The sequence below is a fragment of the Camelus dromedarius genome, chromosome 25 (genome assembly GCF_036321535.1).
Source record: "Camelus dromedarius isolate mCamDro1 chromosome 25, mCamDro1.pat, whole genome shotgun sequence".
Lineage (NCBI taxonomy): Eukaryota > Metazoa > Chordata > Mammalia > Artiodactyla > Camelidae > Camelus > Camelus dromedarius.
The window spans coordinates 1,979,170-1,997,269 of NC_087460.1; the positions used below are offsets into that span (position 1 = coordinate 1,979,170).

At 41.5% G+C, this 18,100-nt stretch overlaps 1 protein-coding gene across 4 annotated transcripts in view; it reads left to right on the forward strand.

Moving 5' to 3' along the window:
* Positions 1-6,153: 6,153 nt before the first annotated feature.
* The window catches only part of KDM5A (lysine demethylase 5A), a 65,594-nt gene continuing 53,647 nt past the window's right edge, over positions 6,154-18,100 (forward strand). For 2 of the 4 annotated variants that reach the window (XM_064478908.1, XM_031444356.2), the window contains exons 1-5: positions 6,154-6,729; positions 9,127-9,204; positions 10,310-10,432; positions 14,085-14,255; positions 16,238-16,372. In XM_064478908.1, the coding sequence (XP_064334978.1) occupies positions 6,565-6,729; positions 9,127-9,204; positions 10,310-10,432; positions 14,085-14,255; positions 16,238-16,372 (672 nt within the window). In that variant the 5' untranslated portion in view covers positions 6,154-6,564. The remainder of the gene's footprint in view (positions 6,730-9,126; positions 9,205-10,309; positions 10,433-14,084; positions 14,256-16,237; positions 16,373-18,100) is intronic. The other 2 variants (XM_031444355.2, XM_064478909.1) reach the window with 1 other exon arrangement.

Sequence of the window (18,100 nt, forward strand, 5' to 3'; positions counted from 1 at the left end):
ACCTTGTTGTTTATCAAATGTCATCAATCTTAAGCCCTTCTCTGACTACCTGTCCCCCTTAACACCCTCCCATGTCCTCCCTTCTCTACTTTTTAAGACTTTTTCACCACCTAGTATAGTTCATATTTACTTGCTAGTGCTTATGATTTTGTCTCCCCTCACAACTAGAAGGTAAGCTCTGTAAGGGGACATACTTTGTACTTTTTTTTTTGTTTTTGGAGGTGGCGGAGGTAATTAGGTTTATTTATTATGTTTTTAGAGAGGTACTGGGGACTGAACCTAGGACCTCGTACATGCTAAGCATGCGCTTTACCACTTGAGCTATACCCTCCCCCTCTTCTTCTTGTTCATTATCATGCATCCAGCGTTTAGCAGAGTGCACACAGCGATGCTCAGTGACTTGCTGAATGCATGAGCGCTCGTATAACATTCCTCCCCACGTGTGTGCCTCTCCTGTCACACTGCTCTTCTTGTGTTCCAGATCCCGCTTCATGTGTCATCCTCCCTTAAAATGCCAAAGGGTCATTCTCAACTCACCCCTCTCTCGCAACCACCCAGTATCAGGTTGATAATTTTAAAAACATCACTCCTGCGGCAGAAGATCAACGAATAACCACCCTTGAAGATGTGGGAGGCTATAGTGACAATTCATATAATTTATATGAGGGGAAAGACCTAAAAGAAGGGTGGCATTGATGGAAATGTGAAGAGGGACATGGGAGATATTTAAAGGTTCCAACTGGCCGGACCCAGGACAGGGAAGCTAGCAGGAGTAGCTAACTTTAATCAGAGTGGGAAGCGCACGGGGAAGAACACGGGAGGCTGTGAGACGCAGCCCGAGGGGGACAGTAGCTCGATAAACCCTCTCGCTTCCCGCTCAGCCTAGTCCGGTGGCGCGTTCCTGCCATTCGCCTCACTTTGTCTTCGTCTTCCTGGTGTAACCGTGCTGAGGATCCGCACGCTTGAGGCTCCTTTTCCCGTCTGCCTTCTAAGTGTGGTGCGGGGGCATGTCTCACGTTTACAGGAAAAGCCGTCCCCGTAAGTTCACGGTCTGCAGCCTTAGGGACGCCCTCAGCAGTGAAGACCCACACTTCTCAGGGAGCGTTTGCTCCTCCTAATTTCCACAGGAGCCCTTTTACAGAGTCACCCTTCTCGGCAAGCCCCTAAGGCAGCCCTCTCGGTCCCTTCTTCTTTGCTTCTCAAAGAAAGGCGCCAACCACCTCAAATTCTTTCCTGCTCACCCACCTCCTCGTCATCTGCGCGCGCCTGCCTCCTTCCCTGCGTGGGAGGGGGCGGTCCCTCCTCCTGCCACGCTCCCATTCCTCTTACCTCCTTAGGGACTTAGATTTTTCTCCTGTGTCTTCAACTCCCAGTCTCCATCATCGCTTTCTTCCTGGCACTCAGACATACTCACCCCTCCCAGCTTGTGAACTCTTTCTTTAGTTCTCCTTTAGCAGCTTCCACCCTCCCCAACCCCACTTCTCACTCGGCAACTAAGAATCTTGAGTCTATGCTTGGCTCATTTCCCTCCCCTCCCACTCACTTCCCAACTCACAGAAACTGCATTCGGATCCCCTAACTTTATAGAAACTGCTCTATGATCTACTAATTGCTAAATTTAATGACCACTTCTTGTCTAATCTCACATGATCTCTTTGTGGCATTTTATACTGTTGCCACCTTTTTCTCCAAGTTTTACTCACTTACCAACGCTATGAAAACTCTCAAATCTCTCTCCCCATTCATTCTTAGCATCATGTGCTGGTTTTTCTTTTTCTAGTGCAAGTATTATTATCTTCCCAAAAAATAATACCTTTGTGGGGAGAGTATAGCTCAAGTGGTAGAGAGCACAAGCTTGGCACACATGAGGTCCTGGGTTCAATTGCCAGTACCTCCTCCAAGAATAAATAAATAAATAAATAAACCTAATCACCTCCTCCCACCAAAACAAAATAATTAATTAATTAACTTTTAATTAGCTTAGGACAAATAACAGAAGAGTAAACTTCTCTTACTTGTGGAGATGTGAAATCATGGGCTTCATGACAATAATACAGTTCAGAATAAGAATCAATATAATTGTAGGAGCATGTATTTAGTATATGCCCCACCTTCACTTACTGCTGAATTTAAGATATAAGAGCCCTCTGAGAGATCACAGAAAAACAGAAAATAACATACAAACATATTAAAGGAAATATGCATACTCAAAAAGGACACACCTGTTTATGGAGCCTACACCAAGAAACAAAGATAATTAGTACCTGCATTTTAATTTTGAAAAACACTGGACAAAGAGAAGATAGACTGATGTTATCATCTCCTCGCTGTTATTATTTTTATTATTTGTACTATCATTTCTAGGTTGGTACATAATAGAGAAAGCTCTGTGTTCACTGTCCTCTATGACACCGTCTGTGGTATAGAAAATTATCAATAAAATCCTTGAAATAAATTTGGGAAAATCCAAGCCAGTTATGAGAGAGTACTTCACTCCGTTTTTACATTTAGAAGCTCTTGGTACATTGCTTTACAAATTATACAAATATTTTGGTAAACACAGATTTAGAGATTTAAATGACATGTTTTGCCTAAATTTTTTTTTTACAGTATGCTTTGAAAGTTCCACTAGTTATTCTAGGGAATAAATGCAATTTGTCATTTATACCCATTTGGAACAGAGGATATCAAATTAAAATCCAGAACTAAATCATAATCCAGGAAAGACAGCAGAAGACCTTGTAAACTGAAATATATGTGATATTTTCCTGGAAGCAATAACAAGATGTTCTTTGATACATTCATGATCTATCTAACTGCTGAACACCGCAATTCACAGTGCATCTAAATTCATTGATAATCTTGTGCTTTGCCTTACAACAATCCTTTATCTGCTCAGTAGAAAAGGATAGGTGATTAGAAAGCCACTCAAGGTCATATCAATGTAAATCATATTCAAGTAAATAATAGTAATATCTTGGGTGAAACATAACCTGTGGGCACTTTGAGGAAAGGTAGACATAGACAAAATATGAGCGTTCAAATAATCTGATCAGAAAGTAGTTGTTGATAATTTAATTAAAGGAGAACCGTAAAAAGTGATAATTTACAAGTAGTTTCTGTAGACCTCAATTTATTGAATTGAACTGTTGAACATAATTGAATTCAATCACAGACCACCAGATACAGAATAAGCTGTTATTATTTTGGTCTAAATGAATTTAAGAGTTTGTTAATTACACTTGATTTCTCCTAATGTTAAAGTATGTAAGAGAATCCGTTTTACTGAGGTTTAGAAGAACCTAGTGACATACACGATGTACAAATTTAAATGTTTAAATATTTAAATAAGCAAAGACCTCTTGGTGAGACTGTTGCTCTACTAGGTTGTTTACTTTCCCCCCTTCTCTTTAGAGCAGGTCTCTTCCAGCCCTTCCTCCTTTATTATGTTCATTCAAATTATAGGATAAAGCATCAGTTCTCAAAGTGTTGTCTATAGACCCTGGTTGGTTGCTAGACCCCTGTTGGTCCCTCGGATGCTGCTTTCTGAAGGTCTTAAGGTCAAAAGTATTTTCATACTAATAGCAAGATATAATTTTCCTTTTTCAAAACCTCGGTAACATTTGCACCAATGGTGCAAAAGCAATGATGCTGGTGACACTGCTGATCCCTTAGCACACATCACAGGGGTGACACCACACCATGGTAGTAGTCTTCATCACCCACACTCATGGTTGAAAAAACAAAAGGCCAGTTTTATTTAAGAATGCCCATTTTGAAGCAATAAAAATGACTCGTTTTAATAAACCTGGAGTCCTGAATACATGTCTTCTTTAAGTCTGTGTGAGAAAGTGGGAAGTCCACATGATGTGCTTCTGCTGCAGGAGGATTTTCTCAAGGGGACGCACTTACCAGCTAAAATAGCCACTTTTCTCATGGAACACCAGAAGGCATAACAGACAAACGGTAGTTGTTCAGAGTGAGGTATTTGACATTTTTTGGGAAAATGAACAGTGTGAGCCCATCTCTTCAATGGAAACAATGGACAGTATTTGTTGATAATGAAAATTTGAGGTTTCAAGTGAAAGTTATTTTGAAAAATTTGTTTCTGTTACTATGAGTTTGACAGCTTCTCAACTTCCTGAAATGAAAAGTGCTATTTTTGTGATTTTTAAAAATAATATATAATTATATGCATCAACATTTGGAAGATCTGTAGAACTTGGTGAGCTAATATTGTCCAAATGATCAATGCATAATGTTTCAAAATCATGACTGTGTAAAAACCCCATTCAAGGACAAATGTTGACAACCATTTTAATGTAACAGAGTAAAAAAGTTTATTGAAAAAATTATAGATTCCACATTGCTAGGTTTTAAGAAATTACAATGGTCTGAAAAGGCTAAAATTAAAAAAAAATCCTCCCTTTTTCCCTTCACATCTGTGTCATGCTGGATTTTCTTCATATATTTTAACCCAAACAACGTATCACAACAGATTGAGTGTAGAAACAGATATGAGAATCCACCTTGATCCCATGAAGCTAAATATTAAAATCATTTTCAAAAAATGTAAACCAATGCCACTCTTTTCACTAAATTTCTTTTGGAAAATATTGTTATTCATAAAATATATTTACATTAACCTGTGTTATGTCTAGTTTTATACGTTAACTTGGAGGGTGCTTTTGGATGAGATTAACATCTAATCAATGAACTTTGAGTGAAGCAGGTTGCTCTCCATGAGTGGGTTTCATCCAATCAGTCTAAAGCTTGAATAGAATTAAAGTCAGCCTCCTCCAGCAAGATGGAATTCTCCTGAAGACTGCCTTCAAATTTCATCTGGTCCGTGAAGAACCAGTAGGAATTTAGTCAGAAAGGGCATAGAGGAAATGGTGGGGTAGGGTCTGACAGGTAACATCTGTGAAGGCTGAAGTGACAGAAAACATGGTGCATTAAAGCCACCACAAAAACGTCTGTATGAGGGGAAACCTAGGAGTAGGTTAGCACATAATAAAGAAGGAGTTTGGAGTTGTTGAGTTTGGAGATGAAAATGACAGGAAGAATTCTGGACTTTAGACAAAGCAGTCTGACCAGCGAGTGGAGAGGGATTTGACAGGGGGCAAGAACTGAGCTGTTAATCATAGCCCAGGTGAGAGAGAACATAAATTGGGATAGTGGTAACTTGGATGGAGAGACATGGGTGGACTTAAGACTTTTACGTGATAGAATCTCCAGATTTGACACAGAACTGTATGCAGGTAGTGAGGGAGCAGGAGTTAAGGATTATTTTTCTTTTTCTGGCTCAGGCAACTGAGTAGATGGATGAATTCATTCATGTAAACTGGAAACACTGAAAAAGCAGTGCGGAACTATGAGTTCAAGGAACCCTGAGTTGATCAAAGTGGAGTTGTCCAGTAGGTGGCTAGATGTACTGGCTTGTAGCTTAGGACAGGAGTCCAGACTGGAAGTACAGACTTGGGAGTCATCAGCCATAGCTGGCAGTTTAGATCCTTCGGGAAGCTGAGATTGCACAGGGAGTAGAACAAGCCCGAGAAGTCAGTCAGCCTTCCGGTAAGTATTTAATACGAGAACCACTCTTTCATGGCTTCTTCTTTAATCCTTTCTGCGTTATTCTCCGCAACCTGGAGGAAGTGGGGAAGTGGAGATGGACACCGGCATACAGATTTTTTGACAGGTAGGCCCAGGACAGGTGCCGCGGCTGGAACAGGCGACTGAGAGGCTGACGGCGCAGGGCGGCGGGGAGAGTGACCGCTGTTGAGAAGACTCGGGGGTTGTCAACGGTTGGAAAAGCAAGGTCAAGGGCAGTCGCTTCTCTGTGGACGAAATCAGTTCCTGGTTGGATTCGGGGGGATGGGCTGGACCCGAACTTGTTGCCGTGGAGATGGGACGCCTTAAAGCGACTGGCCGAGATCATTCGAAAGGGGCAATACGAGTGAAAGGACTAAGAAGAGATGCCGGGGAGGGTGGTGATCTGGACAGAGACGGGCCGCGGCAGGACGGCGGGACCGGGCGGCTGGTGCCCCGGCTCACCTGCGCACAAAGCGGAACCGGGCTCTCCTCGCCGGAATCAGAACCTCTGACCCCGGGGCGTTACGCAGCCTCCGCGCCGGAAGAGCGCCCGCTCGGCCGGCTGCGCCCCTGCGCCCCTGTGGGAGGGGCCGCGGGGCCGCGCCGTGGGAGTCGTCAGCAGCGCGGAACTTCCGCGGACGAGTTGCTGAGGGGCGACCTGTGTTGCCGGGAAGGCGGCGGAGAAGGAAGGTCGCGCAACGGGCGTCGCATAGCTGCGGAGGGATCCTGTTTCTGCGCGGCGGAGGGATTTGGCACACGGCGGCGGGATTTGGCACACGGCGGCTTCCGGCGAGCCCGGCCCGGGAGGAAAAGCCCCGAAGGAAACAATAACAAACGCCTGAGGGAGCGCGTGTGGAGTGGGTGTCGAGCGCTCTCGCCCGAGAAGATGGGCTTCGGCCCTTGTCCGGGCACGTGAGCGCGACCGGCGTCCCCGCCAGCCCTTCTGCACCTGCCCGTGGGCCCGGTGCCGCCATGGCGGGCGTGGGGCCGGGGGGCTACGCGGCGGAGTTCGTGCCGCCCCCGGAGTGCCCGGTGTTCGAGCCCAGCTGGGAGGAGTTCACGGACCCTCTCAGCTTCATCGGCCGCATCCGGCCCCTGGCGGAGAAAACCGGCATCTGCAAGATCCGACCGCCCAAGGTACCGGCGTCGGGTCGGGTCGGGTCGGGTCGGGTTGGCGAGACTTCCCGGCCCCTCCGTCCTCTGGCGTTTACTCGCCCCGGTTTCTCGGCACCTGGACGCCAGGCTCCTGCCCTGGTTTCTCTCGGGTCTTCCGTGGGCGCTTCGGGACGCGGAAGATGGTGTCCCTGGGCCCTCTCCGCCTAAACTTGGGAGCCGGTACGAGGGGGACGGACGCTGGGCCTGTCTCGGCCCGTGAGGTGTGTCAGGTATCGTGACACGACTCGCGTAGCGCTCTCGTGCCGGTGCGGTGGTGAAGACTGCCGTTCCGCCGGCTGTTTCTTTATCCGAGCCCGTGGGGCTTGACGTCTTAAATATTTGCAGGCCTCATCTCAGGGCTAAGCTTTCTTAAGGGGTAATCTGAGTCCTGGTTATCCCCTCGGATGGTATCATCAGACAAGAACCCCAGACTGATGACTGCTGCGACGAGAAAGCCTGCCTGGGGGAGAAGGAGCAGCGTTTATTTTTTAAATTTAGGGGCTTAGAAAGAATTTGTCAGTAATGGAGGTGGAAGAAAACGTAGAAATTTTTTCATGTGAGGAACCATGAGGCAAAGATTTACGCATCGCAGATATTGCAAATAACTGGGTTTCCCTTGAGGTTAATTATAATCTCCTCTGTCTACGGTAAGGAAAGCAGACACTACCCCTTGTTTGGGGAGAATTACTGCCCCAAGAGGCCGAGGTTTCGCTCAAGGTCAAAAGATTTTTTCTCTACCCCCTAGACCAGTGCTTTCCAGCTCATGTTCCCGGTCTACCTGCACCAGGGTCGGCCGGATGCTTGTTAATAAGCAGATCCCTAGGCCTGATTCCCAGATAGAATCAGTTTCTGGATATGGAAGTTCTAGAATCTCCTTTTCTAGCAAGTAGCTCATGGTTCTTAATGCACATTAAGGTTTGTGAACCGTTGCCTTCATGCTTCTTAAAGGGACACCTTGCTTTATGTTTTGTCTCCTAGTAATGAAAATAAAATACTGTCCTTTTACCTGTTTTTGCGTTTTAAAAAGCATTTGCATTTGCCACAAACTACCACAGTGGTGTGCAGCACAGTGAATAAAAAGAGCTCAGATAGGAGGGAGGAGGAAGAGCTGACTTAGCATTTATAGCTTGTTTCATTTAATGCTTTCTGAAGCCCCGGCAGGTAAATAAGGTCTCATTTTACAGGTGAGGCCAGTCTGGATGAGTTAAATAACTTACCAGATGTGTGATCTTGGGCAGTGGCAAAGGAGATGTTGAATCCAGATCAGTCTATTTGATTCTAAACCCAGACAGGCTACTCCATTATGCTCAGTGAATCTGAGTAAGATTACAGACTCTCAGTTACAAGCAAAGGATTAACAAATAATTTCTATAATGTGTTGCCATCCTCCAAAAGCTTCACTTAACTCTTTTTCTATGAAGATTACCCAATATTGGCAAAACCTTAAGCACTGAAGTTATTCCTAAACCATATTTTCATCTACTCTATTGCCTTAATGAATTAGAAATTCTCTTCAAGGTTCCCTTTGGTTAAAAAAAGCATTTATAACTTTCTACTACTGAGAAAAAGTTGAAATAATATATTTGTTAACGTGTTTGTGTCACATTATTGTTGAAAGTAAATGTTTACAAGCAGAATTTAGTTTCCGTATTGGTGGATTGCTTTAGTTTCCAAGGTAAGAAAAATTTTTGACTGCTTTTCACATTTTTAAAGAGATTTACTATTATTTGGGGCAAGTCAAACTGTGTTCTCTGAAACTCTACTTGAAATGTGCTCATTTCACTTATACTACATCTCCAATCTGGAAATCGTCATTGTTTTGTGGGTTTGCTTACTTTAAAAAAAAAAAACAAACATTTGGGTACCCGGAAGCTGGGCTTTGAGCAAAACATTTACATAACAGACTTTTAAGTGCTGTGTCTCATTACACGCGAGTGAAAAACATGTTACCCAGTTACATGAGTACTTTTTACTTTTTAGTCTTTAATTTTACCCTTTTTTGTTTTTTTCAAATTCTATTTTCTCTATAATTTGATAGACTTGGATGTTTGTTAGAGGCTGTATTGACATGTAAGCTTTTTGCATCCCACTTGAATTGGGGAAAGCATGATTGGGATGTAAATAATGGGACTTGTGAGGTTCAGGAGGAAGTAGATAATTTTAATGTTAGAATATTAGAGGTAAGTAATTGGAGATAAGTAGTAATACATCCTTTTATCTAAAAAGATGGTACTTTTTCTGTCTCTACAGTAATGACTTATAAATTGATCTGTTGTCATGATTTGTACAAGTCACAAATTAAGGGAATGAATAAATTAAGGGAATGAATAGTGCATTCCTTGCTTATTAACCAATATGTTAAATTTTTTTTCTATTTAGGATTGGCAGCCTCCGTTTGCGTGTGAAGTAAAAAGCTTCCGTTTCACTCCCAGAGTCCAGCGCCTGAATGAACTTGAGGTGAGTGTTGTTGTATCACCATTTCTGTCTCCTGATCCATTCTTTATGTGAGGGTTCCAGGTAGAGAACTTGGAGAAGCTCATGTTCATGGCTCAGAATTAATGTTAATTGGGACTGAATGGAAGGAAGTTTCTGATTTAAAAAATATTTTTGTTGAAAGTAGTTTTTACAGTTTTTCTACTTAACTGGGATTATGGGAAACCATCTCCAGCCATGTTTTTCATAGTGGAAATACCCAGTGGTTAGCTTGAGAGGCCTGGAATTCTTGAGTTCTGTCCTCTTGAGTGCTTATTATTCTACTAAAATTTTTTTATTAATGTTGGAAGTTTCTGTATCCTGTAGTCTTTGGAAAATAGTTTCAAAAATTCTTCTGTCAAGAAAAAACCTAGTTCTCAAAGTTTTTTTCCTTTTCTTGGGCTCTAACTGAACTTTTCTAGGACTCTTAATCTGATTTATTAAGATCTCTATTTAAATATTACTGATCTCTTAAATTTTCTAAGTTGAGACCTATTTAGATATTGCTGTTGTTCCTGCCTGCCAGACTTTGAGGAGATTCTTCAGTGTAATCAAAAACTTTCAGAGTACAGGGGAGAAATCTTAGATTTTAGTATGTCATGCTGAGTCGTTCTTTTTTCTCCCCTGATGCTCCTAAGATATTTATTTTTTTGAGATTTCAATATCTGTTTTTTTACTTTAGTCCCTAGTAATAAGATACTTGATGAAGGATCTTAGTATCAGTGAGGTGGAGAGTTGGTGTACCTGAAGTGTGCGTGTTATCTACAGATGAAATGGCAGGCTTAGAATGTTTAGGAACAGAATAATCTGATATCCTAAATTTTCTGATTAGCTTAATGTTAACTTTAAAAACAAATTGCTTTGGTTGATAAATATGAGACCCTTTCACATATTAAAATAACTTTTTTGGCTTAACAAAATTTAGTAGAAGTATTTTGCTTCTTTTTTATTGACTTATTACAAGATTGGACTCAGCAGTAATGAAGCCTGAATTTCTTTAGAGAAATGACTACCTTTGTTAAGTAAAACTCACTTATTTTCAGCCATAACTTAGTTCTTATTTCTGATTTGTTTATTTTAATAATCTTAGGCAATGACCAGAGTGAGACTGGACTTCTTGGATCAATTAGCAAAATTTTGGGAACTTCAGGGATCTACCCTGAAGATCCCTGTGGTGGAGAGAAAAATCCTGGATCTGTATGCTTTGAGCAAGGTAAGGCTTATGCTTAGTTTAGAAGTTGGAACAGAGACTAGTGAATTTATGAAATTCAGAATTTCAGATACACTTGATGGGAAACATTGCTTCCTAGATAGGATTTGTTTGGCAGCAACGTGCAAGCGTGAGTAAGTGGAAATGGTAGATCTCTCACCTTATTTTTAAAACCTATTTCATAAATTTGTTGTGAGATTAATTTTTAGTGACTTAGATCAGTAGGCTGTATCTACACAGTACGCAAAAGAAATGGCACCAACCCGCTAATGCTACCTTGTGTTTGACGTATGATGTCCTGTGTTGAGCTTGCCGTCTTTTTTCCTACTTCTTGGTTGAAAATTTGGTGCATTAAGGAGGTTAGTGTTACTCAGCATCCTCACGTGTGGTACGTATCAGCCACGTTAATACCTGTGCCAGCTCGTGTGCTGTGACTGGTTCCTCGTACCAGTTTTTGTTTTTCTTGGGGTTAATAGTCCCCCTTCCTTTTTTCATTTTTTAAGTTTTCATTGTGATCATCGTAAATTTATTTTCAGATTTTCCAGGCGAGTAAATCTCTCAGTATGCTTTCACCGTTCCCATAATCTGCTAGTTTCACTTTCTTCTAGGAGCCATTCCTCTGGAATCTCAGTCCAGATTGATTCTTCTTAATGTCTGCTGTCAGCCTAGAACTTCTTTTGCTCTTAGCATTCTGGAAATTCCCTTTGCGTCTCTCCTTGTTTGGAAGGTCTTCCTACTACTTGGTTTACTCCTATTTTGGTGAAAATGTCTTTTGCTAGTTTGATGAGCAAGAATGTAAATGGGATGTAAACTTTACTTGTCTGAAAATATTCTCCTCTTCAACTTTATTGGTAGTTGGGTGGGTTTAGAAGTCCAAATTAAATTGTACATCATTTTGTTTTAGTACTTCCAAAGCTTTACTCCATAATTTAGCTTCTGGTGTTGCTGTTGAGAAGAGTGGTGCTATGCTAATTCTGTTCCTCTGTGTGTGACCTTCTATGTCTTGAAGGCACAGGGCCTATTCTTCGTTCCCAGTGCGTTGAGATTTCACAGTGATAGGCACTGGTATGTGTTAATTTTCATTGCACTTGATAAACCTTCTTATCTAAACTCATGTCTTTGAGATCTTGTAACTTGTATTAATTCTTGGACAGTTTTCTCTCTTTTTGAACTCTTTGTATTAGTTGGATGTTAGACTATTAGACTGATGCTCCAGTTTACTTACCTGTTTCTTTTGTAGGTTAGTGTTCCTTCTTTTCAGATTCTCCTGAGAGTAAACCTTCAGTCTTCTGCTGGGTTGGAGAGGGATAGTCACCTGGCTGTGCTGACTGGAGGAGATCTGATTGCTTTTATACAGGTTTTCAGCCAATCCTGTTCTTTTAAAATTTAATTGTAAAGTTACTGCTGCTTCCATCTCTTGAGCCTTTCCAGCTTCTGTGTTGCAAAAGCTTCTCCTTGGCTTTCTTCTGTTGCAAGGCTTGGGGCTTTGTTGTTTGTTTTTCTGTTTTTGCTTGCTGAGCTATCATTCATCCATTTGCTTTTCTCTTGGTCTGTTTGTTCTCTTGGGAGTATGTCTTTTTGTTCATTTACTGTCTTTTTAGTGGAGCTTTGAGAGTGAGTTTTCAAATAGAAGACTTCTACTACTTTTTGTTTATTTAAGTTGTCTCTTACTAGCTGGACTGACTTTTTCATTGGAGTGAAATTTTGGCCTTGATTGATGTTACTCTTTCATTAAGTTTTAAGGGCTTGTCTTCATTGTGTTCAATTTTAGTGTACCGTGTACCTTTTCATAGGGCATCAGTTATAGTGACATTTTTCTAATGACAGTGGTGTAATAAATTGCACGGCAGATGTTTGGAATAAATGGTTTATATTTTGAAATTATGCATGATAATCCTTGAATGTCTCAGGTGAAGAAAAGCCAGTGTAAGGTTTGGTGTGTTTTTGTGGTATTGGTCCTGATAAGATTGTTAGAGTATTATAAACGTCTGAATCCCAAGTCCTGCTCCGATGTCCTTGTAAGAGACTTTTGTCTTATTCTTGTCTGTACCCTGACTGGGTCGTTTTCACAGCCGTAGGCCGGGAGTCATGAGAACTGGTGGGAGGCCCAGGATCCATGCAGCAGTGTCACTGCTGGTGGAGATTTGGCTCGAAGTGCTTTGAACACAAAGCGGATTGTTATGTAGGGGTGATGACTGTACTGGATGATACAGATTAGTGAGAGGGCTTGTTTCCCCTCTGCCGTTTACTGCTCCTCCCCACTTGCTTCAGCCACACTGGTTTCCTTATGGTTGTGTCAACATGCCGGCATGCTCACACATGGGGCCTCGACACTGGCTGTCCCCCGCGTGTCTGCTTGGGAAACTGCTTCGCCTCCTTCAAGTCTTTGCTCAAATTCCAGCTTTGTAGTGAGACCTTTTCTGGCTGCTTACTGCCTCAGTTTGCCCTCAGGTTCCTACTTGGGAGGCTTGTTAACAACTCTTAAATGTCTTCCACAGGATTTATCTCTTTGAAATTGACATGTTATGTTTATTCTCCCACTAGAATGTAAGCCCCGATGGGGCAAAAATCTTCATTTTATTCGCCAGTGTATTTCCAGCACCTGGAACAGGTGTAGAAACACTGGGAAGCTGTGAATGGAAGGCGTTCTCCTTCACCCATTTGCTTCCAGACAGCCCTCTGTCTAAACCGCCCTCAGTGTGTCTTCCTCTACACTACAGAATTTGAAAAATAAATTTTTCCTCCATGTAATTTTCCCCTGGTTGACCCTTAGTAACAGCAGGAGCTTCTCCGAGGTTGAGATAAGAGAGCCTGAAGAATTCAGCCCTGTGCTCATGAGCATGAGCTTCTACCAAGCTTTCAGGTGTTTCACTAGAGGAAGGCTGCTTTGGCTGTAGTTTCTGTCATCAGCGAAGCTAACAGCTGCCTGTATCTTAGTGTGTAAGAGATGAACAGTAGCAGTTTCTAGAAGATTGGGGCCCTGGTACCTGTATTTCCTGCTGTGCCTGGTTTGATGTGAGCGTTCAGCAGAAACTGGCCAGTTTATCCCATCACTTCCTACCCTCAGTCTGTGCTGCATTGTGATAAACCTGCTGTAATCCAATCTTTCCCCATCATTTCTTCCTAGTCTTCCATATAAAGCTTTTCTCTTTTTGAAAAATGATGGCCTCCTTTTCCAAAATACCTCTGAGCCATTGTTTGCCGTTTCTGTTAAATTCTGTGAGTTAGTTGATGTATTTTCCAGTATTAGGATTTATGTTCATTTTGTACTATGTAACATTTATTCCCATGTCTGTATTTGGTCTGTTTTTAATTCTTATTTACATTTTGAATTCCCTGTGGATGTGGAGTACATGTATGTGTTTAGTTTTCTCAAGGTGCATAATATGCAAAGTGTAAATTCACTAAATGTTTTTGAATGAAGGTTCACTGAAGGCAGGCACAGTAACATTAATTAAGCAGTAGAATTTAAATGTCCAAAAATCATTGTCTATTCCGTACTTTACATGTTGATGAGTTTCAGTTTTGTCAGATACTTGTTGAAATGAAATTTGTAATCTAGGCCAGAGTAATTTTTCCGCTCAGTAGACAAGATGCAGAATCAGAATACATGAATCTCCCTCTTTCCCTGAATAACTACTTGCTTTCTTTTCAGGTTGTTGCCAGCAAAGGTGGTTTTGAAATGGTCACCAAAGAGAAGAAATGGTCTAAAGTGGGTAGCCGCTTGGGGTATCTGCCAGGAAAAGGAACTGGGTCTCTTTTGAAGTCACATTATGAGCGGATTCTCTACCCGTATGAGCTTTTCCAGTCTGGCGTCAGCCTTATGGTGAGATGCGCCATTTTTCTTAGGAGTGGGTAAATCCAGTCTCCAAACAGAAACTGTAGACTGTGTCCGCCGTAGTAAGTTAGCAGTTGGCTTTGCATAGCAAGTTGAAAAAGATTTCTCCGGGTACGGGAATTTGGGAGGGGCAGGGGGTAGTTTAAAATCACAGCTATTTCTGCTGGTTTACAAGGTGAAGGCTAATGGGAATGAAGACTGTTTCCTTATTTATTTTAAAATGTTTAAGCTTAAACTTGAGTGAAGCTTTTTGAAAAGTTCCTTCTCTTGGTTTCATGTACTTTTTTTTGACAGCTTTATTGAGGTATGATTTACATACCAGAGAATTCACCCATTGTGGGTGCACAATCAGTAAGGTTTAACAAGTTACACATTCATGCAGCAGTCACCACAGCCCAGCTTTAGAACACACTCATCAGCCCAAAACATTCCTTTGTGTTTGTTTCTAGTTGATTCTTGCTCCTATGCCCAAACCTGGACACCTCCTGATCTGCTTTCTGACTCTGTAGTTTTGCCTTTTCTAGAAATTTCACATAGATGGAATCGTACAATGATTTTGTATATAGCTCCTTTCACTTAGCCTAATGTTTTTAAGGTTCATCTATGTTCTAGTATTAGTACTTCATTCCTTTTTATGGCAGAATAATATTCTATTGTATGGATGTACCACATTTGTTTATTCGTTTATCAGTTGATGGACAGTTGGATTGTTTCCGGTTTATGGCTGTTATGAATAATGCTATGAATATTCATGTACTAGTCTTTGTGTGGACATATGTTTTCATTTCTCTTGGGTAGATACCTAGGAGTGGAATTGCTGGGTTATATGGTAAGTTTATGTTTAACTTTTTAAGAAACTGCCGAACTGTTTTCCAAAGTGGCTGAACCATTTTACATTCCCACCAGTAATGTAGAGGTCTCCAGTTTCTCCACATCTTTGCCAACACTTGATACTGTCAGTTTTTTTGCTTACAGCCATTCTAGTGGGTGTGTAGTGGTATCTCATTGTGGTTTTAAGTTTTATTTCCCTAATAACTAATGGTGTTTGCATCTTTCCATGTGCATATTAGCCATTTGTATATTTTCCTTGATGAAGTGTCTGCAAATCTTTTTTTTTATTGGGTTCTTTGTCATCTTATACTTGCTTTAAGAGTTCGCTATATATTCTGGCTGTAAGTCTTTTATCAGATGTATGATTTATTAATATTTTCCCCAGTCTGTGATTTGTCTTTTCATTTTTATAGTGGTGTCTATTTGAAGAGTAATGTATGGCTTTCCCTCCCCCCTTTATGGACTGTGCTTCTGCTGTCATATCTAAGAAATCTTGTCCTAACTCAAGTCTACAAAGATTTTCTTGTTTTGTTTTCATATAGAAGTTTTATAGTTTTAGCTTTTATGTTTAGGTCTGTGATCCATTTTAAGCTTTTTTTTTTGATATATATACAGCACAAAGTGAGCGTGTAAGTTTGTTTTAGGGGCAGTGGAGAAGGGGCATACGAATATCCAATTGTACCAGCACCATTTGTTTAAAAGACAGCCCTTTTTCCACTGATTTACCTTGGCACCTTTGTTGAAAATCAGTTAACGTAAACATATGGGTTTATTTCTAGTCTGTTTTGCTCTTTGATCTGTACGTTGAACACCAGTACTGTGCTGTCTTGAGTACTGTAGTTTTATAGTAAGTTTTGATATTTGGTAGTGTCAGTCCTCTAACTTTGTTCTTTTTTCAAAATTTCCAAACAATTTGCATTTCCACATCGATTTTATGATCCACTTCTCAATTTCTACAACAAAAGCATGCTAAGATTTTGATAGGGATTATTTTGAATCTGTAGATCATTTTGGTGGGCGAATTGTCATCTGATTTTATGTAGTTTTAGGGATTTATTCGAAATTTATTTTTTTCTTCCTTCTCAGATCCGATTTCTTATCAGTGAATCTGCTCTCTTCCTGTGCTCTTGATTCTCTAGGGTGTGCAGATGCCTAATTTAGATCTTAAGGAAAAAGTGGACTCTGAGGTTCTTGGCACTGATGTCCAGACTTCCCCAGAAGCAGGCACAAGAGTGAACATGCTGCCGAAGAGAACAAGACGTGTCAAGTCTCAGGTACCAGTTTTCATGGCTGTTCTCGACAGGAGTGTTCGGTGCACTGACTGTGTGGGACACACCTGGTCATGGGACATCATTCATGCACTGTTGTTCTGTAGAACCTGAAGAGACATATTTTTCATTTACCTTTGAGGTGAATGGGGAAGAAATCGTAAAATTCAGTCTGATTTAATTTAGAGTGAGTTGATTTTGAACAGTTTTGACAGGGCTGACAAATCAGAGTGACTGTATACTTGAAGGCCAGTTTCATAGACACACTGATGAATTGTGGTACATTGCATTTTCATGGTTAGTGTAAGTGAGAAGAGTAGGAAAGAGTGGTTTTATTTTTCACTCATTCCTTTAAAAACCGGAGTATTCATTTCTTAGTGTCTGAACCGTTCCAAAGTAATTTCTATAGTGTTCTTGTAATCTAAAATAATTTCAACGCCTAATGAATGCCTCAGAAGAAAAATGCCCTAACTTCTTTTTGTCTGCCCCTTTGACCCCCTGCCCCATTCCCATTTTTTTTATGGTCCTTGAAGTTGTATTTTTAAAGGTTTTTGGCAAAGACAAGTCTGTAGGCTGGGACAGTGAGAACTCTTAAGATATTTAAACTAACACTGGGTGGACCAGAATGGCAGCTTCACTGGATCCTAAACACCGAGTTTAAGAATGGAAATGGTTCACGTTGAAAGTGAGAATCAGAGAAGGAGGACAGGCACTGTTAACAGGAGCTAGTGGACCCAGGGTCATGAGGAGCTCTGTCACTGGAGAGGCAGGCTGACATGGTGACTCAGCTTTGAAGAGGCGCCCTAAGTGGCCCTGCCCATTTAATCAGTTGCCAGTGTGATGAAATCTCTTTTGATGTTCCTTCTGAAACCATGAAGAAGTCCCTCTTATTCCTAATTCTTTACATAAGCGTAGGGACCGTATAGAATGCTTTTGCCCTCCGTGGTAATTGTCACGGTAGTCAGATTGGTTGATAAGATTAGAAACTAGAACTATTTCAGGATTTGCTTTGAGAATTTCTTCAACTCATAGTTTGTCCTTGATTAATATTGACAGTCTGCCTCGTTCCTAGTCTTCAGTTGCAGAAGGAAAGTTGAAGCTTCCTGGTAGACCTTCACCTTCTCTCTCTCTCTCTCTCTCTCTCTCTCTCTCTCTCTCTCTCTCTCTCTCTCTCCCTCTCTCTCTCTCTCCCCCTCTCCCTCTCTCCCTCTCTCCCTCTCTCCCTCTCTCCCTCTCTCCCTCTCTCCCTCTCTCCCTCTCTCCCTCTCCCCCCCCCCCCCCCCCCAGTACATGAAGCTATGTGGTGTGCATTCTTAATCTCTACTCATCTCTGGGCAAAATGCACCTTTCTCTCCAAGGGTAATCCTTCCTGTTCCATCCTTTCTGGCTTTAGAACAGAAGCTCCTTCCTAGATAGTACCTTACTCCTTGCCTCTTTTCACCAAGAAATTCCTTGAGAATAAACTACGCTGTCTCAGTTTCCTCAGTATTTGTTCAGTTTTTATACTGTGTAATCTGACTTCAAATAATTTCGTTGAAACTCCACTACTCAGGTTGCTACTGAGTTAATAATTGTGAAGTGCTGAGGACTCCTTTTCATTTCTTCTACTTCCTCTCTGATAACTACTTCCTCTCTGATAACGTGTATGTTTGTTCTTGAAATTTGATTAACTTGAGTTTCCTTTAGCTTCTGTGACAGCTCCCTTGTGGTTTTCATTTTCACTCTGACCGCAGC